General features: G+C 45.3%; 2 protein-coding genes across 2 annotated transcripts; both read right to left on the reverse strand.

Annotated features, from left to right (window-relative positions):
* Positions 1–257: 257 nt before the first annotated feature.
* Positions 258–3,246, reverse strand: calhm3 (calcium homeostasis modulator 3). Its single transcript, XM_028423793.1, has 4 exons — positions 2,888–3,246; positions 2,503–2,630; positions 2,283–2,410; positions 258–714 (listed from the first exon to the last, which is right to left on the reverse strand). Exons 1-4 carry the CDS (start codon positions 3,172–3,174, stop codon positions 265–267), a joined length of 993 nt encoding a protein of 330 aa, XP_028279594.1. The 5' UTR covers positions 3,175–3,246; the 3' UTR covers positions 258–264.
* A 2,121-nt stretch (positions 3,247–5,367) lies between these two features.
* Positions 5,368–18,568, reverse strand: hells (helicase, lymphoid specific). The gene is made up of 23 exons (XM_028424177.1): positions 18,337–18,568; positions 17,949–18,046; positions 17,698–17,816; positions 17,148–17,270; positions 17,020–17,061; positions 16,899–16,932; positions 16,747–16,805; positions 15,790–15,831; positions 15,357–15,584; positions 15,088–15,270; positions 14,856–14,999; positions 11,919–12,115; positions 11,438–11,531; positions 11,045–11,206; positions 9,567–9,709; positions 8,397–8,541; positions 8,118–8,201; positions 7,392–7,511; positions 7,189–7,305; positions 6,437–6,596; positions 6,083–6,179; positions 5,931–6,007; positions 5,368–5,732 (listed from the first exon to the last, which is right to left on the reverse strand). Exons 1-23 carry the CDS (start codon positions 18,342–18,344, stop codon positions 5,647–5,649), a joined length of 2,562 nt encoding a protein of 853 aa, XP_028279978.1. The 5' UTR covers positions 18,345–18,568; the 3' UTR covers positions 5,368–5,646.
* Positions 18,569–20,750: the final 2,182 nt, after the last annotated feature.

Genomic DNA, 20,750 nt, shown 5'->3' on the forward strand with positions numbered 1-20,750 from the left:
TGTTCCTTTTATTAGTTATAACAATTATTCTCTTGACTTCAGCAAAAAGTTGAGAATGATTGGTTTTATATAATAATAACGTACATAGATTTAACATGGTACATGTATATTGTGGTGTGGCATCAGAGGGTCGCAGACACTCTGCACAACATCCAAGGTCACAGGTCACTGAGTGGAAGTCAAAGGACCGCTAGAGACAAGCAGCGACCACATACAGACACAAGCATCAGCCACGTAGACGTCAGTGAGGCGATGGAGCTGCAGTCAGACATCAGAGTATAGAGTATGCCCTTTTCTGTTCTCCCAGGTGACACATGCCCTGGGTCTGTAGGCGGCTTTAGTAACGTCCAGCTCAGGTTTACTGTAGTACCACTTGTTGAGCAGCCGGTCCAGTTGCTCCTGCTTTGTTATCCCATGAAGCCTCTCTTCTTCTTCATCCTCTGACTCGTCTCTGAAGTTGTTGAGGAAAGGTGGGTGAGGAAGGTGAATTATAGCGTCCTCCCTCATGTCTTCGAAGAACTGCACCACACACTTACGGGCAAAGTCACGGGCATGCAAGACACAGGTCTCATCAAAGAGCTTCTGCTCTATGTCCAGATAGTTGCTCCAGTAACGAGTCTGCAGGAAGGTGGCATGGTCATCAAAGCATGGCTTGATTAGGCGTGCCAGGGCTCCCAGTACAATCAGGAACAGGAGGATGGACCAGCCAACAGCCTGCACAGAAAAGCTCAGTCAGTGACTGTGACAAGCCAACAAAGAGCTGGTGGTTCCGCCCCTGCACAGGTGGAGGGTGTGTGTGCAGACAAGTATCTGACAACAAAGCCTTCCTCAAAGGGTTGTGTGTTGGTATGTACATTGTGTTTGTAGACCATACCGACTGCTCCCAAAGCAACGTCAGTGTAACCTCTGCCCTGAAATCTGCCAAATACATTCAGGTGTATCCAAAGCTCCATGGGTACTGCATGTCTGAGTCATTTTATTTCTAAAAACACACTAATAAGAGTGTGTCAAAAGCATGCGATCACAGCATGTGTATACCAGGAACAAGAATTTTACATGAGCTGCACCATATACATTCTACATGTGTAGTGTTAAAGGAACACACTCAGCTGTTATTGTACATCCAATGCAGAAAATGGAGGGATTTACATTTTTGATCATTCATTATGAATCTAACTTTGTAATTTTTTTAAAAAACTAAGAAATGATTTGTTTTCAGAATCATTAATTTTCTGATCACATGAGAAATAGAACACTGAGAGTTTGGTGGTTGGAAATTGATTGTGATGTTTTTACTGATGCCTGTGGAACGTGGAGATGCCCAATGAGAGTTTCTAATTTACCACACCTCAGCAGTTTTGAGGTGAAGATGACAGTGACAGAATAAACTATGACATGCTTTGTGCTGGAGGGGGCCACAGTGACTGAATCATTAAGATCACACACACCTCCACTTCTGTGTCTGGGTGTGACAGGCGTCTTTACATTTAAAATCTTCATTTCTAAGCATGAATGGACGCATGCTGCAGAATGATGGAAACCTCAATGTGTCTAACAACTTCTGGTGTTACACAAATATGAAAAGGTCTGAGTTCTGGGATGCTTTTAAAATCTGTTTTGATGTAAATACACAATCAAAGCTCTGAAAAACAAAGCAATGTGTCTTTGTACCACAACAATCAAATAAAATACGTTGTTTCTTCCTTTTTCTATTTTACAGTTTACAGTACAAACGATCTTCTTCATGATCCTGTCCAAAAGTTAGTTCGTTTTTTCTGTAAAATACAATTGGATCATCTTCGTATTAGGAAAATACAACCTCAGATAAATAAGCGCATACGACTTTAAAGACTAGCACAGCTGCTGCTGACCTTGATGAACTGATCATCAGCAGGTGTACAGACAAGAACAGATGTTTAGACAGTTTGCTGCTCTGGAACATTCAGGTGTGTGTTAATGACAATAGAGAAAGACAATGGGCACTTAGTGTTCAATGTCAGCTTCATTTTTGCTAGAAACATCACAGGCTGCATTGGTCTGATACTATGACTCACTACAATCAGATTCTATATTGTCTTTTGTATTTTTTTACTCAAAACATAATAAAAGGAGAGGCGCTAACCTTTGAACGTCAGAATCAGAATCTTTTTTAAGCTTAATGCATGACTGACACATGTTTAGTGGGAAATCAGTAGGCAGCAAATAAAGCCTAACTCTGTTCTAACCAAAGCCTTATTAAAGGCTCAATGTGGAGCTACATGTGACAAACACTGGGAGAGCACCTGTGAGTAGCAGCGGATGTAACGAGTAACTGCTTTACGAAAGGAGCTGTTCCTGAAGATGACGTCCTCCTTGCAGGGTACTTTGGCCATGATTTTGACCACATCCAGGCCTGTGTTGTTGGGCAGTTCTGAGGAGAAACACCGCATGATGAACCACATAATAATAATAATAATAATAATAATAATAAGCAACATAGCAGCATTGCATGTGTTTGCATACCTGAAAATATTGCAGGGTCCACACTCACACTGAAGGCACAGATTAAGATCTTTCCGTCCAGCAATGTCACCAAGATCCACACCATCGGTGCCAAGAGGGCCCTCTGGAGCATGGCTGAGAATAGGTATCTGCAGAAACAATCCGCAGCATGTACACAAACATGCACAAGCTGTGAGCATTATATTTATATATTTATATTAATACTGGAGAAGCTGACAAACACCTGGCTTATCTCAGGATGTCAGTACAGAACTGCTAAAACCTGAGGACTGATAATCAGGAAGTTAAATAGTGGAAGAACTTCTTGATCACCCGTGCCCTGTGCAGACAAGATTCTGACTGGATGTGTCTTTGTGCTTCGTTAGAGGGAAAGTCTTTGACTCACTTAACCACAGCAGGGTTTTTAGATCTGTTCCCTGTAGGCCTCATCCACTCGTCCATCATGACGCCTGTGTGTCTGTTGACCAGGACCCCCAAAAAGAACAGTATGATGGGCGGAACTATCATCACTCCAAGCGAGTACAGCTTGTTGTACTGAGGAAGGCATGGGCAGTTGAAGTCAAAGCTGGTGTAGATCTTGACACTGACCAGGGCCAGAATGATGCAGATTCCATTGGAGATGGATTCTGAATTGGACTGGAAGTACTGCAGGACTAACTTCAGACGCTCCATCACTTCAGCCGACGTTGGGTGCTACTGTGGGTGGAAGTGAGGAAGCAAGGTGTTCCAGTTCTGATGAAATAATTTAGCTTCTCCTCAGTGAAGTCTGAAAAACAGTTCACCTACCCCGCAGCACCAGGTAATCCTGTCAAAACTTCAGAAATCCTCCAGTTTATTGGTCTCAGAAATCCACTGCAGCTATTGAAGGCTGGCGGAGTGAGCTCTGCAGTGAGCCCAACCAGGGAGTGTCCAGAATGAATACACAAGAGCCGTGTGGACACACCCTGCCTCACTGTTACAGCCTGACACACAACCATCCAAGCTTCACAGAAAGAAAGGAGCCATGGCGACAGGGCTTCTGCTTCCAGCTCAGCTTAAAGCATGTGGGGGTATTCATTGAATCACAGTGGGTATACAGCACAGTGCGTGGACAAGTTATGGCTTTCAACTTTGATCCACCAAAATACCACAATACAAAATTCAAGGCAATCAAATACCGAGGAAGGACTCTAACCCGGGATCATGCAAGGCTATATGAAGCTAATTATTCTCCCCACAACCAACACAATGAACTCTGATGTTTCCAGATAGAATCAGCCTGACCTCCAGAACAGAGTCAATACACATGGTTTATTTTACTCTTTCCTCTCATAGTGACAACAGTCACTATATCTGGATGGTAAGAAACCCAGAATAAATACAATGCCTTGCAATTGCCCAAAGAGAAAAGGGGCACTGCCAAATTTGGAAGATTACTATTATGCTGCTCAACTGCGACCCCTGGTGTGTCTGTGTGACACAGTTTGCGGCAAGGTGAAAATAAATTAAAGAGGGAAGAAGGGGGACCAGTGCCAGTACAAGCAGTACTGGCAAACTATAAATCATTAGAGGGGTATACAATGAAAAATAATGATTGGATAAAAATGACTAGGTCGTTTAGTCAAAACCTAGGGAACGCAGAGAAAATGCTGGTGGTGTGATGTGATGCAGGTTTTATGGGACAGATTAAAACATGGATAGACTGGACTAGCAGCATGCTGTGAGTTTATTGAAGCATGTGTGTTTCTTTCCTTATGTTCTGGTACAGTGATCCAGAAGATGTTGATATGTATTTTATATGACCAATTTTGGATGAAATATGCACATGTTAACTTTTATTGTAAAAAAACAAAAGCAAAAAAAGAAAATGTAAATTGTTGTGTATTCCTGTGGGACTGCTGAGGTCCCAGGTTTACACACATATACCACTCTGCTGCCCTCAAAGGGCGTGCACGAGTATGCATGTAGTTTGTGCATGTGGGACACGTCAGCTCTGACATAATTTACATATGGTGCAGATGCTTTGTTTCATTTTACCTGAGATGCAACAAGTTCTGCTGCTGTCACTTGATGTTGAGTCATGTGAAGAACTGTGAACATCCAGATTTTTAGACCATCAAGCCAACCTGCTCAGTCCATCGGGCTTGTGGTAGAAACAAACTCTTTGTCTTTCCTCCCTGGCCACTTGTAGGCCACCTGTAACGTGTGTGGCCTCACAATCTCTACCCAGATAGTTGTGCTGCCACACCCCTACAGAGAAGTGCCAGGGCCATCCTCTCAACACAGACGAGCAGTGACTGCCCCGAGTCCTGCCCAGGTATTGTTTTGGTCACAGGGACATAGACTGATTTAAAAGCTTTGCCTTCACCACTACACCCTAGCACACCCCTGCATCTGATCCAACTCATGACTCTACACCCAAATATTCACAATATACAGCCTCAGACCAGATGTGTGTTATGGACCAACAACTAGCTCCGAAATAAAACAACTGTGCTGAGGTTTGGATTCAACTGCTCCTCGTAATCAGTCCACCAGGTTATCCTCGTCATCACCACATGGGTCAGAGTTAGAGTCACCCTAGTGAGAGGAGTCTGTGGATGAGGCCGTTTGCTTTGAAGAACAAAACACATGTTTGTCCATGTATAGAGGATGGATTATGTAATGCTTTATCTTTTTATATACAGATTTTGCATGATTCCGGGCGACCCATGTCTGGGACAGAATGGTTACATGGTGACAACTGGAGCCTCTATTCACAAGAATGGCTCTCCACTCCCATGTATTAATGTGACCCAAGTGTCAGGTAGAGTTCCAGTGACACAGTCCACGCTCACTAAAAGAAGTGCAACACTCATCAGAAAGGTCTTGGAAACAAATAGGACCGTTTATTTATAAAGACATGAGAGCATATGTGCTGTAGCTGCAGGAAAGTGCTTTTGATTACATCATCTAAGACACAGTCAGCTTTACATGGCCACATGACAAACATGTCGAGCATCGCACATGCTGTAAAGACCATACTAGCTTAAAGAGTCAGTTTACTATCAAGAAGGGAACAGCAGGTGACTACAGACAACATCTGAGACACAGAAAACAGTTTAAAAGATTGTACAAGAACAGAGTCAACGGCGTTCAGGATACCCTCAGAAGTTTCAAGTGTTTTTAGGTCAGTGTGATGTCTGTTGACTCTTTGGTGTCCACCACTCTGAAGACTCCCACCTTCTCCTTCTTCGTGCTCTTTTCTTTATCTGAAAACAAACAACACCTGTTTTCAGTTTGGCAGATTGAGTCTGCCCACTACACAGCTGAATGAACATCAGGTTGCTTTGGCTCGAGAACAAACATCAGTCGTCATAAATGATGCGTAATCGACCTTACAAGGTGAAGGGTACATGTTAATGTGTTTATCTGCGTATTACATACAGATGTACTCATTCAAGCCTTACCCAGCAGGTCACTGCGATCCAGTAAAATCTCCAGGTCCTTGTCACTGATCACCTTCCCCTTCCCAGCTTTTACCTCCCTGAGTGGAACAAAGGTCAGTAAGTGAAGGACACATGGAGGTCCTGGTTACACTGAAAAACTCTTGATGTCTTACTTCTCAGTGCCTCTGGCTTTGAGCAACTCCCTCAGCTCATCAAGATCAATGCAGTTCCTGCTTTGATTCAGATCTGCCTTCCCGCCTTTGAATTTGTCTGTGATGAAAACAGCACATTCAACACCAAGTTAGAGCCCCTCTGATCCAATGCTTTCCCACTCCCCCAGCCCTGGCTGCACCGTCACAACCAGTCTCATCCATTCACTCTTACAGAGTGGGGCTACAAGAGGGCACAGGCTGCACTAGGCGTTACAGCCACACTTCAGGGTGTTCACTGGTAATACTTCTCTACATATTATGGATTGATTAGTTGATTTACTACATATTCCATCTTTCAGGGATGAACCAACTCACTTTTGTGGATGACCATCTGTTCCAGCTTCCTTTTGGCTGAGGCCCTCTCTAGGATCTTTTGGTCGATGGTGTTGGCCGTGACCAGGCGGTACACAACCACAGGTTTGGTCTGCCCAATGCGGTGACAGCGGTCCTGAGCCTGCAGGTCTGCTTGGGGGTTCTAAAAAGGAGAGGGAACATCAGCAAACACTGTCAAAGCCAGGGATCAGTATTAGTATTAATAGAGTTTGGGGCCATTTCCCACTAAATAAAACACACCCAGTCACAAAACCATGTTACGTCAGTGTATGTTATTTTGATAAAAGTACTTTTCAGTGAGCTGTCATTCATTCATTTCCTCAGTCAATGGCAGCAGTCAACCATTAAGCTGATTATGAAACAATACATGAGTTCAGCAGGGTCTGAAAATATACATTTACAAGCTTGTTGAATCATTTCCTTCACCTGGTTCATGTGAACCTCGCTGCAGTGTATCCACAGCAGGGCTGGAAAATGTCCCACAGGACTGGATTGGGAGCTCTGATCTGTGAGGCTCTAGTTCATGATGGAAAACACCTGCCTGCACATGTATGTGTGTGTGTATCCAAAGATGGACAGGACTAAACACAGACTTTTTCCTGTTCATGTAAGTGAATGGCATTCCATGCATGGACCACAGGTTTGTTGCCAGCCTGTGGTCTAAGCACACTACATGCAGTGGGGCATGATGTTACAGACATGCAGGCGTGTAAGGTGCTAATCATTTCACCCACCCAGTCACTGTCAAAGATGATGACAGTGTCAGCAGCTGTCAGGTTGAGACCAAGTCCTCCTGCCCTGGTGCTCAGGAGGAAGATGAATACCTCTGGATCGTTAGCAAACTTGGTCATCTGAGGGAAAAGTAACAGACAATAACTAAAACTCCAGCTAGTGGAAAGCAGCAGCTCTGTTTCTATTCCAGGGTTTTTGCACTCACATTCTCCTCTCTGTCAGAGTAGGACATGCTGCCGTCCAGGCGGCTGTACTCGAAGCCCCGCAAGTAGCAGTAATCTATCAGAATGTCCAAGATGGACGTCATCTGACTGAACACCAGAACCTAGACCACAACAGGTGAAGCTACTATGTCAGTGTGCAAACAAGTGGGAAACAGTAAATACTGCATGGCATGTAATATGCTTGTATATGAAGTGATCTGTCAACATTGGGAAGTGTTGACATTTCTTTCTGTCCCGTCTGGAATTTCCCTTAGGATTAATAATGTTTATTCTATTATTATATATATTATTATATATAATATATCTATTATTATTACGCTGTGTCACACATTACACAGGACATATTTCAGTTTTGACATGAACAGCTGTATCAAACAGGCTATTTTAAAATACATGACATGTTCAAAAGTGGGTCATCTCCTTTTTTTTTTGTAGTGGGTTTTAAAATTAAGCAAAACACCTTAAACCACAAGCACGGGCTGATGATTTGGACCTGGACACCTTGCAGTCATCGAATGGACCAAAACTCCTCCACAATGATGTGAGAGACCCATAAAGTCCTACAGGAAACCATTAGTTCACCTTATTGATGCTGAAGGTGGGTCTACATGATACTGCCCCCATGTCTTATGAGCAGAGTGTTTCTAACCCACTACAAACAGAACACAAAACAATGCATTCAGGGTCAGCCGCTTCACTCCCCTCACCTTATGTCCTCTTTCCTTCAGTGCTGGCAGGAGTCTGTCTAGGATGAGAAACTTTCCAGAGCTCTGCACCAACTGCTCATCAATCTGCAGGGAGGACAGCGGCAAGATGTTACTGGAGGAAAGAGGCAGTCCCACCGACTCTGCTACTTGACCATCTCCACTGAAAACACAATGTTCTCAGCGTCTGTTCTGTACCACCATTCGTCTGACTACAAAGTCCTGCACTGCAACAAATTCTGGTTCTGGTAGCAGAGAGTAGCAGGCATAAGGGTTTGATACCTTGAACTCCTGCGTGGCTGGGTCAAGGGGGTACTCCACCAGATAAGGGTGGTTGCAGCATCTCTTCAGCAGCATGAGAATGTTCTGCAGCTTCAGGTTGATCTGTGAATCTAGCGGGCTCATGACATCCAGCACAGGGGAAGAGCTGCAGGGGAAATGAAATAACGCAGAATAAGAGCAAGACAAACAAACCACCAGATATTATTGCTTTAGATACAAAAACAATATTCTGTGTTAATAAATCAGGCTCTCCAAAGCTAGCACACAATGTGTGCTTGCAAGTTAGGAGAACCGGGGCTTTCAGGCATGCTATGGAATTATTTACGCCATTGGCTGACACGCCTCTGCAACGTCGTGCGGCAATCGGGTGCAGTGCCGCTGGACTGGCAGACCGGGGTGGTGGTCCCTCTTTTCAAAAAGGGGGACTGGAGGGTGTGCTCCAACTATAGGGGCCTCCTCAGCCTCCCTAGGAAAGTATGCCAGGGTACTGGAGAGGAGAACTCGGCCTATAGTCGAACCTCGGATTGAGGGACCGGAGGAGGTCTGGTTCGGGAACCACAGGATTTCATCTCTGCTCTTTGCAGATGTTGTCCTGTTGGGTTCATCGAGCCAGGCCCTCCAGTGTGCGCTGGGACCCTGTGGGAGGTGTAACGCGCATGTCCATGAGAGGAAAGTCTGGGTGTCCCTGCTTAGAGTGCTGCCTCCACGACCCGGCCGCGGATAAGCGGTAGAAGATGGATGGAGTTATTTTTAATTAAGATTTAGTCCGTGGAAAATTAGTTTTAGTCCCAATTTAGTGTTTTTAAGCGACTTGACAGTTTGTTGCACTGTAATAGATTTTCAAAATGATTTGGTAGTAAACCCTTCGTTGTAAGCATACCTAACTATATATAGTCATATAAACTACGAATGTACCATGTTTCTGTTGGATAGTAACACTGAATGGAACACGGGGGAGAGTGGTTCCTATAGTTTGAGTTATAGAACTCAAAATATTTTTGAAAGGTTGTTACAGCTGTATGTTGGACTGAACCTCTGCATTGCAAGAATTCCCATAATCGGTCACTCTAGAGAGAACGGTGAACACTGACAATATCACTGCTAAAAGAGTGTTGCTCTAGTACTTAGTGATTGGTATGCGGAGCTACAAACTGTATAATCAGTGCTGACCTCTGCTCGTATTCCTTGCGGACCTTCTCCAGGTGTTTCTCCAGGTCACCTGGTGTGTATGCATCCTCTTCTTTGTAGTCCAGTACTTTTCGAGTCCGACGCTTCGGTCTACCACTTGACGTCAACTCTACGGGGGCCTCTGCCTAAAAACACAAGGGGATTATACAGTTTTCACCACCACACATCTGCTAGCATTGTTTTGATTGGGATTAAACTCAAACCTTTTTAAAACATGACGAGTAGTGTAAACTCACATGCAGGGTAAGCCCTTCAGCCGTCTACTGCTTGTTTGTAATAATCAAATGGCATGAAGACATGCAGATGCATGGCCTATTGGTAGCCACTAGGATAGTATGCAATCTTTCACATTACTTATTTTTTTCTTGTTAATAAGAAATTGAGAATTTGAAATATTAAAAAGGTTGCTGTGGCCCACTAAGGTCCACCACAGGTTTATATGGGCTGGTGGATCTCTGTGAAACTGACATGACTGCAGCTGTTTGAGGTAATTACTATGTCTGTTCAAATCTGGCAAATGACTGGTCTTCACTTCCATTTCAAACTATTATGCTTCATTTTCTATGTTTATACTTTTTGTCCTGCAATTTAAATTGGAAGCAATTCACCACTTGGAGCGATACAGGCATGTTTTGTTCTTTAAGGCTTCTCATTGATCGTTTAGCTTCTGCTAAAGAACGATGGGTTATTAATGTTTTGCCTGTAAGCTATTTATTGTTTGTCTTTACAGAGCTCCCTGTCCCTCTCTCTCCCTCTTGCTGTAGCATCTTGTGCAGACAAAAATGATTCAACTGTTTCCTTGACAAACACATGCTAATACATGGAGTGGCCACATGTTTACAGCTGTTGCCAAATTAGCTTTGCTTAAAACAGAGGAGCAGTTCGGCTTGTTTGAAAAAAAGCCTAAAATACAACTTGCGATGGTCCACGCAAGTAATCTAATAATAGGGAGGCTCATCTAATCATACCCAATCATTTTGACACCCATTGCAGAGGCCTGCCCCGTCCCACCAATGGCACCTTCTTTTAATTTTCAGAGTTTGATTTGGTTTCCCCCCTCTGTTTGTGGACATGTGGGCCTTAAAGAAGATGCCGCCATGTATTGTTTTATGCAGTTCGCCCGAGTGCCTTTGTTCTGTTGGCTGGTTATTGTGTTACTGTGTGCCTTTGTGGCTTGTGTTTGTTTTGGAACCAGTCAGATTTGTGTGGGCTGGCTCTATGCTGAGGCTTTCTTTGCCTCTCAGTTTTGTTTAGCATAGCACTACCCGAGGCACTGTTTCTTTGGCACAGCCCTACTGTTTGCAACATTAAGAACTGTCCATCGGTGCCTGCTAGGGCCCACTTTGGCTCCACACGTGATCCAGAGAGTGAACCAGTCTTGTACAGGTACATCACACCATACCCAGTCACTACCCAGATATACTTGACAATTTACAGCCATGTACATGCTTCTGTGTTACCTTTTCCAGGCCCAACATCTTGCCGATGGTCTTGTTGACCACAGCAGTGTAAAACGCCTCCTGTTTGGTTGTCAGAGGAGCATAAACAATGATCTCCTTCTTAGGAGGAACTTCCAGTGTTACATCCGACTTCAGCCTCCTCAGCAGGAACGGAGTGAGAATCTGAAAAAAATGGAAAAGCTTTATTAATTAGCTGAATCTCATTAAAAAGGCAGAGCAAGAAACATGCTCGTCTTATAAAATGGAGTTCAGTGTAGTTTTTGAAGGCAGATCCCAACAAAACACTCTTTCACTTTTCTTAAATTCAAGTATGATGTCTGATCGTCTGTGGTGCTGCATACAGTTATTATGTGACTATTCTTCTTCATCTGTATGATGGTTTGAAAAACTGACCTGGTGCAGCATGCTCAGGATGTTCTGTTCCTGCTCCGCAACCACCACAGTCTCAGCCTCACCAAGGGTGTTGATGTCAAACCACGACTCAAAGCTGTGCAACAAAGTGTTAAAATAGAAACAATAAAACTCCAGAACTGGAAATGCCCCATGTGATGGGACATTACAGCCGTCTCAAACAGCATGTTTGGTAGCGCTGTGTGAAGTGATAATATAACCTACAAGTATTCTTTTGAATCAGTGTTGTGTTTTCACCTTGACGTGTTTCGACTGCTTCCTGCAGTCTTCTTCAGAAGTCACGTGATGTCTCGTCACGTGACTTCTGAAGAAGATTAAAAAGAATTCTTGTAGGTTGTAAAAGATGAAGACCAAATGAATCTTGTTGAAATATGATGATATTCAACAGTCCAGCTGTTTATCAGTCAACATTTAACCGTTGGGCCCCGATGCTGTAACCAGCACCGACTGATCAATACCTCACCTCTTGAGGTCATCAAAGACCTCTGGCAGGAGGAAGTTGAGGAGGGACCAGAGCTCAGCCAGGTTGTTCTGCAGTGGTGTTCCTGTCAGTAGCAGTTTGTTGTCAGTGGGCAGCGCCTTCAACTCACGCACCAGGCGACAGTTGAGGTTTTTGATCCTGTGGCCTTCGTCAACGATGAGGTACTTCCACTGGAAGCGCTGCGGAGTAAAAACGATATGGGACAATGGACTGATATGGTCAACTTGGAAGAAAACTACTTACAAGTGTAAGCATCATTCACAGCAGGTATTCTCTTGATTCATTCACCCATCTGCCAATGAAAACCTGTAAGGATGAAACTCTGGGATGCTCCACTGGACCAGCTGACATGTAACATATTTAGTCTAATTTGTACAAGGATTAATAGGAAACGGGTAACAAGTGACCTGAAGGCCCCTCTGAATGAGAAGGAGAGCGCCTTCATGGCTGGGGACCGCTCTGAGCTCAGGAGAGTTCAGAAGGAGCTGAAACAGCCTGAAAGAGAGAAAGGACGCCTACAGGAGGAAGCTGGAGGAGACACTGCAGAGAAACCAGACCAGGGGCGTGTGGAGTGGGATGAGAGCAATCGCTGGCTTCCAGAGGAAGATGTACAGCAGAAGGATCGTGGATCATGCCAGTGAGATGAACCAGTTTTTTAACAGGTTTGACTCCAGCTCCCCCAGCTGTCCCCCCACTTCTCCTCCAAACCTCCCATGGCCTCTGCCACCTTCCTCCCCCTCCCCCCTGCCGATACCAAACACAGACTCCACCATGTCCCCCACCCTTTAACTATCTATTACTGTACATGCAGCCAGGTGAGACAGCTGGAGAGACTCAAACAGGGAGAGGCCGCTGGTCCTGGCGGCATCAGTCCACAGGTGCTGAGGAACTGTTCCAGCCAGCTGTGTGGAGCACTGCAGCACCTGTTCAACCAGAGCCTTCATCGTCACAGGATTCCATCCTGCCTGGTCCCAGTGCCAAAGAAGAACCATCCTGTGGCACAGAGTGACTACAGGCCAACAGCACTGACCTGCCATGTTATAAAGGTCATGGAGCGGCTGCTGCTGTCTCACCTCAGACCCCTGGTGAGCCCCTTCCAAGACCCACTGCAGTTTGCATATCAGCCCGAGGTCAGGGTTGATGACCTGCAGAGGGCTTACTCCTCCCTGGACAGACTGAACACCGCAGTGCGGTCATGTTCTTCGACTTCTCTTCTGCCTTCAACACCATCCAGCCGAGACTGTTGAGGGCTTAGTTAGAGAAGATGCAGGTGGAGGCTCCCCTGGTCTGGTGGATTGAGGACTACCTGACAGGCCGACCACAGTTTGTGAGACTGCAGAGCTGTGTCAGGGTGTCCCCTGACCAGCACCACTTGCTGTCTCCCTTTCTATTCACCACCTACACAGCTGACTTCCAGTACTGCTCTGAGCTGTGTCACCTTCAGAAGTATTTGGATGACACAGCCATAGTTGGTTGTGTGGAGAACGGACGGGAGGATGAGTACAGGGGCCTTGTGGAGTGTTTTGTCAGGTGGTGTGGGGAGAATCACATGCAGCTGAACGTGGCCAAGACAAAGGAGATGGTGGTGGACTACAGCAGGGATAAGCCCCCGCCCTCCCCAGTCTGTATCAGTGGGAAAGATGTCAAAGTCAGCTTTATTGTCAAATCTGCTATATATCAGGGTCAGGGTTCTTTTGTAGAGGGAAGGGGGAGAAAGTGGGGCCCAGCAGGGAGAGAGTTCAGCTTCCTGACAGCCTGGTGGATGAAGCTGTCCCTCAGTCTGCTGGTCCTGGCCCGGAGGCTGCACAGTCTCTTTCCTGATGGCAGCAGACTGAAGAAGTGGTGTGAGGGGTGGGACGGCTGTAGAGGTCTTGGAGGGAGGGGAGAGGGACGACGGTGATCCTCTCAGCTGCTCTCACTGTGCGATGAAGTGTCTTCCTGCAGGTGGCGGTGCAGGCCACACAGTGATGCAGCTGGACAGGATGCTCTCAACAGCCCCTCTGTAGAAGGTGCACAGGATGGAGGGAGGGGCTCTGGCTCTGTTGAGCTTGCGGAGGAAGTAGAGGCGCTGCTGTGCCTTCTTGGTCAGGGATGCAGTGTTGTGGTCCAGGAGAGGTCCTGGTGATGTGCACACCCAGGTGTGGACATAGTCTCATCTTACAAGTGGTCCACAAACACTGAGGCTGTTTACAAGAAGGGCATGAGCAGACTGTACGTCCTGAGGAGACTCAGGTCCTTCAGTGTCTGCAGCAGGATGCTCCACATGTTCTAGTCTGTCATGGCGAGCACCATCTTCTTTACCGTGGTGTGCTGGGGATCAGGCATTAAAGCAAAGGACGCCAGCAGACTGGACAAACTCTCCAAAAGGCGGGGTCTGATGTTGGCTTTAAGCTCGCCAACCTGGAGGAGGTGGCGAGGGACAGAGTGCTGGCTGAACTGCTGTCAATCATGGACAATCCCTCCCACCCTCTCCACAGCACTGTGGACAGACTGAGAAGCAGCTTCAGCCACAGACTCCTGCTGCCCTGCTGCTCCAAGGACCGGGACAGGACGTCCTTCCTGCCGTCCTCCTCAGACTGTATAACTCCTCTGTGACTGTCAGAGCTGAGCATTACTGACTCAGCTGAAGCATCATCACAGCTTCAAACTGCTCAGTTATTAACTGTGTTTTATCTTCTTTGATCTGCTTCATGTGTATGTGTATATATAGGAGTTTTTGCTTGTTGTTTTTTGATATGCTGCTGCTACAACTTAATTTCCCCACAGGGATTAATAAAGTAAATCTGTCTATTTGAAAACTATGGAAAATATGGAACTTCTTATAACGTCTCAAATCCAGCACATTATCTCTGCAGCCCCACATAAAATATGTAACTGTTGTGATATGTCTGCAGGAACAAACACTGCTTTGGATCTTACCTGAAGAAACTTCCTATCAATCATGGAGATCTCAAAGGAAGTGATGACCACAGGGAACATGCCGAGGGGCCCCTGAGGCCTGCGGAGCTGCTTGAGCAGTTTGGCCCTCTCTGGCTGAGGGCCATGGTAAAGTAGCACAGACAACTGGAACAAACACACAACTGTGTTCAGACAGCTGGTAGTGACAACTCAGTGACAGTAAGACACTTTCAGGACTCATGCATCCTCTTACCTCTGGTGTAAAACGTTTAAATTCACTGATCCAGTTGGGCAGAGTGGAGAGAGGGGCCACCACCAGGAAAGGGCCCATTACTTTCTTCTCTATCATCATGGCAATGTGAGCAATGCACTGGATGGTCTTTCCCAGTCCCATTTCATCAGCCAGGATCCCGTTTATACCATTCTCCCACAACATCTGACAACACAGGGGGCACAGCACACGTCACAATCAACACAGCATTTAGAGCGTTCCATTGTTGCCCATTGACCGGGCCTGCTTACCCTCAACCACTCGATGCCTTCAATCTGATACCACCTCATGACGCCTCCAGTGAAGAACTGTGGTTGCTGGGCAGGGACGGGCTGCCCATTCACCTTCCTGTGGGGATGCAGCTGATGCTTGGCATTGTCCCGTACTGCCTCTGACAGGCGGTTCTTAATATCCTGGTTGGAATCACTTATCTTCTCAATATCTTCAGCTTCTAGTTTCTTCTGGGTCGGGGCCTCATCCTAAAATCATATGTTTGATCACCATGTACACACAAATGTATGGCTTCACTTCATAATCCAGTCATGATACATTTATCAAATTGCCCCCAAACATCAGTTAATAGTCTATGAAAGGAGGCTGGTTGTGCTGCTGTGATCCAGAACAAAAACATCTCCATTAGCCCCAGTGTATGAAAGTGAGCAGAGGAAAAGAAAAAATAATTACCACATTCTCTAGTTTTGCTTTCTTAGCTTGTGACATGATTTCCTGAAAGACAAAACCAACCAGAAATAAGTGAAGGAATGCAGCAATGATAAGGTACACACCCATTAGGCCTGCACGATCAATCGTATTTTCATCATCACGGTGATGTGAACCTGCTTGATAAACACATTGCTCATGCTTATATTTGGCCAATCAGATGCAGCCCTGGACACATGGGCTATGCATGCACACCATTTAGCCAATAACACCCATAGGTAGCCAGAGTAAGAGAATGGAGGCGGCAGGGTTCTGGCCAAGCGGTAAACTTCGGGCTCAGACTTGAAGCCCGTGCGGAAGTGTCAAAACTTGTAATTCACGCCGCAGCCACTGGGGGCTGGCTCCAGCAGTGAGTCATTTCCCATAGACTCCCATGTTAAAATGGCCGACTGCACAGCAGAAATGAACATGTTTACAGCCTGGTCTCAGATGATAGGTTCCCTTCTAGTGTCAATTGAACGGGGGGTGAATTTTTTTACAACTCACTCATTTTAATTATATTTGGATTTAAAATTAATCATAATTATGGCCGTTGTCGCTTGAGCAACAGACGGTTGACGTATCACAGCACGAGTTTCCTGCTTCTGTGACCGACCGCCCCCTAGACTCTGCTCGTGCTCCCCCTCTTTGTCTATATTTGGAGTTTTGGCGGACGTGACGCGGCCAACATGGCGGCGGTCAGCACGTCCCGGAGACTCCCACTGAGCCTTTCTCTTCAGAACAAACGGGTAACGCCACGGAAGCTCTGCCCATAGTTTTTACCGTCAATGGTTCTGACCTGATGCATGCACACAGACACGTGTGCACATACATTCATGTTGATTGGTTATCATGTCATGTCATCCTTCAAATGAAAAACATCAATACTTTTTGAATATGATCTCATATCGTGCAGGCCTAACACCTATGAACAAGACTTACCTCTTTTGACATAACATCTGCAATTTTGTAATCATCATCCCGTCTTCTCTTCTTCTTGTCTGGATCAATGTAAAACAGTGTGACCTTTAGTTAGAGCCAGTACTTACTGAAGAATGTAGCTTTAGATGGTGATGATGATGAAGACCTACTACCTTTGTCTGAGTCTGCACTGTTGGTATTTTGCATCTAAAGAAACAAATATATTCTTATCAGTGGAGAAAGGAGAGGATTCTACTGATGGACTGAAAGGATTTCCAGAAAAGCATGTCTCACCTTCTTGCCCTTTTTTTCACGTTTCTCCTTCTTGACTTTCTCCTGGAATTGTTGTCAGAGGGGCAGGTGTTAGTAGAGTTTTCTCTTCCAAACACAGCAAGGGGGATTTCTGCGGCGGCACACTGTACCTCATTCTGCTGCTGCTCCATTTTGGTCAGCAGGAATTTGGAGTAGATGTTGCTCTTCTGAAGCAGGTGTTGCAGTCTCTTGAGCCGCACGTCACAGGTATCCCTCTCCCATGACTCCCGAGCCTTTACAGTGAGCATTGAAACAATCAGACATTAGTGACGCTGCTTTACAACTGAACAACTGTTTGTTATTTATATGGGTTTATGCACACAAGCAACAAACGACGTGTTCTGACACAAGAGAGGCCAGCATAGTACACATAGGCTAACACAACCTACTTTACATACACAAATACAACTACTTGATGGAGGTCTATTTAACCCTTTCCCTACAGCACTAGTGGGAGCGATATATTTTCCCTATGCGGACAGCATAAGTCCGTCAGTTTATCCAATCGGAAATCAGAAAGCTGAGACTTTGATTTCCGGTGATATGTGGTTCATTACGGTATTCACATGTATACGTCCACATATCGCAACGTAACACCACAGTTACCTTGATCATTGGACATTACAGGGCCTCGGTGCAACTTTAAGTAGAAAAACACACCTTTTCCATCATCTCCCTTTCCTTCCTCTCTCCTTCCTCCATCAGCTGGTTCTCTTCTTCCTCCATTTCCTTTGTGATGACCACTTCAGAGGTCATACTCTCAGATTTCACACCAACATCTTCAAAGAAAGAAAAGGAAATAATGCCAATGACTTCAACTCATTCCCCTTATTATCCCACTCTTTAACAACATTAATCAGCGTGGACTGCAGCCATGCAGCGCCCCCTGACGCCCTGATTCTCAAACTGACCCTTGGCAGGTGCAGTCTCCATGTTGGTGCCCAGTGGATGCTCAGGTTCGTCGGGTTTGGGGCAGTGGGGCGATGCACTCCGAGCTTCTTCTTCGGTGCTGTCAGCGCGAGAAAGAACGCAAATAAACTGTGCATCTGGAATTAGAGGGCCAGCCACACACACATCTGGATTTCAAACTAAAACTATTTTAACGTCGTGGTTCTAGTATATATTCGTGAATGATGACATGAGCACAATACCAAACGTTTTCTCTTAAATGTAGATGGGTCATTTCCATCCTCGTGTTCGGAACGAAACGATAATAAAAACCTATAAATGTAACATCGCTCAGTGTATTCAACGAGCAAGCTACACTGTTGTTCAGCATTGTGCTGATGGTTAACTTACCAGCTCATTGTTGCAGCTAATGTGCGAACAGCAAGGTTTCTTTAGAGAAACTTCTGTTTCCTCAAACACCGAACTGTTCGGAACACCAGGCTCAAGTAGCTTAGCGCTTAGCTTAGATGGTTACTCGGATAGTACAGTACAGAACAGTACAAACTGTCAAAAACACTCTAAAATGTGCAAATATCAACCTGTTCCCTAACCCACGTTCCTACTCTACATACAGCGCCGTGGGTATGTCAGACTGCTGCGAGAGACAGGAAGTACATGACCGGAAATACCTTTTCAAACAAAAGCTGAATGGCGAACACTGTATTTAGATGTTGGCTAAGATAGTCGTTCGTCTTTTATTTTGAAGGCAAACATCCCTTTCCTTCCGTGGTTGTGTGCACGGCCTCTGCTTACTTGACGCTCCATTTAAGTTGTAAAACAGGCGGGGCGCTTCCGTTTCGCGCCAGTTAGGACGAAACCACTGCGTATAAAACAGGGTGGTGTGAGGGTTATGTTTAGATATATTACTGTATTTTAGTAAATATTCCGGATGTAGTAATACATACATCACATTTTCAGTAGAAGTTAGTAACTTAACAAACATATTTACAGATAAGTGGGTGTTTCATGACCAGATAAAACTGCTAAATAGCACAGATACCCCACGAATTGCAAATATGTGTCTCAGCTAATCTAAAATTTCCCGCGAGTAGCTGCCTGCACAGCCCGCTGACTTTAACCCCAGGATCTCCCTTTGCGTACCTCATGCACCATTTATTGTCCTTGAGATGAGTTAGTCCTTCCAAGGGTATGGAATGCAGTGAATGAAAAAAGTTATACATTTTTAGATATCTATTATTAGTTTGATTGCCGTTGCTAGGCAACAATCAAACTCTTGTTCTTCACCCTCTCTCGTCTTCTTCTTCTTCTTCCATATGTTTTTTGGTGCAGCGTATCTTCAGCATACATTAACCGATTTTAGCCATTTAGCCATCAAGTTTTTTAAAAAAAAAAACAATTTCTGCGTCATTTTTAACATGGGATTCTATGGAGGAGCCTTCAAAACCACCTTCAACGTTGACATGCTTTCAGCTACAGAAACCATTCAAACATCATTCTTTTCAGCTCTTCAGGGGCTATAAAACTTGTATTCACATTTGTTCAAATATGTTTCGTTTTCAAAATATTAATAAAAATTCAAAAGCCATTTAACATTGAAGTCTATGAGAGAGCCCTTCAACGAGGGTCATCTGCCAAATGGATCTCCTCCTACAAATTTCACGCCACAGACTCCATTTTAGTCTTAAAACGCTCATTAGATGCTGCTCTATCAAACTTGTATTCAGAATGTTCTAATTCGAAGAATATGAATCATCTGTGGAAGCTATAAAACCCTAAAAACATCAGCCAATCGGACTTCCGGTCGAGAGGGGTATGGAGTAGACACGACTGATCTGCGCTCCTGCAAACTTTCACCATATACTTTCTTGTTACCCCCGTTCATGCATAATATTTGACACGGACAGGCATTGCTGTTGTTGGAAAGACACTCTTTAACGCCATGGCCTCCAAATCCAGCAGACTCAGTAAAAAAGACCTGAAGGCTAAAGCTGACACGGCTGAGGCTAGCGATGCTAATGCGAGAGGCTCCAAAGATACTGCTGCTAGCGATATGGCCGCCACGGTTACGACACTACTGAAGAACACCGGCAGGTGATCGTAGCGGAATTTAAGTCCTCCTTTTCTACAGTTGAAGCTAAGCTGGACCACATTCAAGCTAAGGTGTCAGAACAGAACCTTAAAAGTGCTTCTCTTGAGTCTTATGCAACTTTGGCAGACGAACGCCTGCTAACACTGGAAACCACCTACGCACAGCTAACAGATAGCCATGCCAAACTCTAGGCTAAAGTTCTTGACCTAGAGTCACGTAGCCGCCGTAACAACATCCGGATTGTTGGTTTGCCAGAGTCCATTGAAGGCCCCCAGCCCACCACCTTCTTTGCCGAGATGCTGACCGAAGTTTTCAGACCGGACTTTTTCTCCTCCCCACCGGAGCTAGAACGTGCTCACCGAGCACACACCGCTAAACCCGCGGCTGGGGAGACACCAAGGGTTGTCATCGTTCGCCTGCATCGTTACCAACAGAAGGACTTGATAATCTGGGAAGCCAGTAGTAGTTGGAGCCGTGGATAACAGAGAAGCAGATCATACAGTCCTCTATTCCCTCGAAGCGCTTATCCACATTCTTCTTCCAGAGAGCCAGGCCCTCCATTATACTACCATTCTGTCCACACAAACACACAATTACATTTTTCTCTTTTTCTTCACTGATCCCTAAAAAGAATGCATCTTCACAATTCTCCATAGCGTGTACTGCTTGAGAAAAACCATAGAGGTTGAAGAGCAGGCCCTACCACACCATCTTA

The sequence above is a fragment of the Parambassis ranga genome, chromosome 15 (assembly GCF_900634625.1).
Source record: "Parambassis ranga chromosome 15, fParRan2.1, whole genome shotgun sequence".
Lineage (NCBI taxonomy): Eukaryota > Metazoa > Chordata > Actinopteri > Ambassidae > Parambassis > Parambassis ranga.

What these genes read in the sequence shown, in the direction of transcription:
- hells (XM_028424177.1), bottom strand. An exon ending in TGGAGCAGCAGCAGAATGAG is followed by an intron (nt 17,062 to 17,147) that starts GTACAGTGTGCC and finishes CAACAATTCCAG; the next exon opens with GAGAAAGTCAAGAAGGAGAA. An exon ending in TCATCTTTGACAGTGACTGG is followed by an intron (nt 6,597 to 7,188) that starts GTGGGTGAAATG and finishes TCTCCTTTTTAG; the next exon opens with AACCCCCAAGCAGACCTGCA.
- calhm3 (XM_028423793.1), bottom strand. Translation starts at nt 3,174, where the DNA reads ATGGAGCGTCTGAAGTTAGTCCTGCAGTACTTCCAGTCCAATTCAGAA. An exon ending in AAAAACCCTGCTGTGGTTAA is followed by an intron (nt 2,631 to 2,887) that starts GTGAGTCAAAGA and finishes TTGTTTCTGCAG; the next exon opens with ATACCTATTCTCAGCCATGC. An exon ending in GGACCCTGCAATATTTTCAG is followed by an intron (nt 2,411 to 2,502) that starts GTATGCAAACAC and finishes GTTTCTCCTCAG; the next exon opens with AACTGCCCAACAACACAGGC.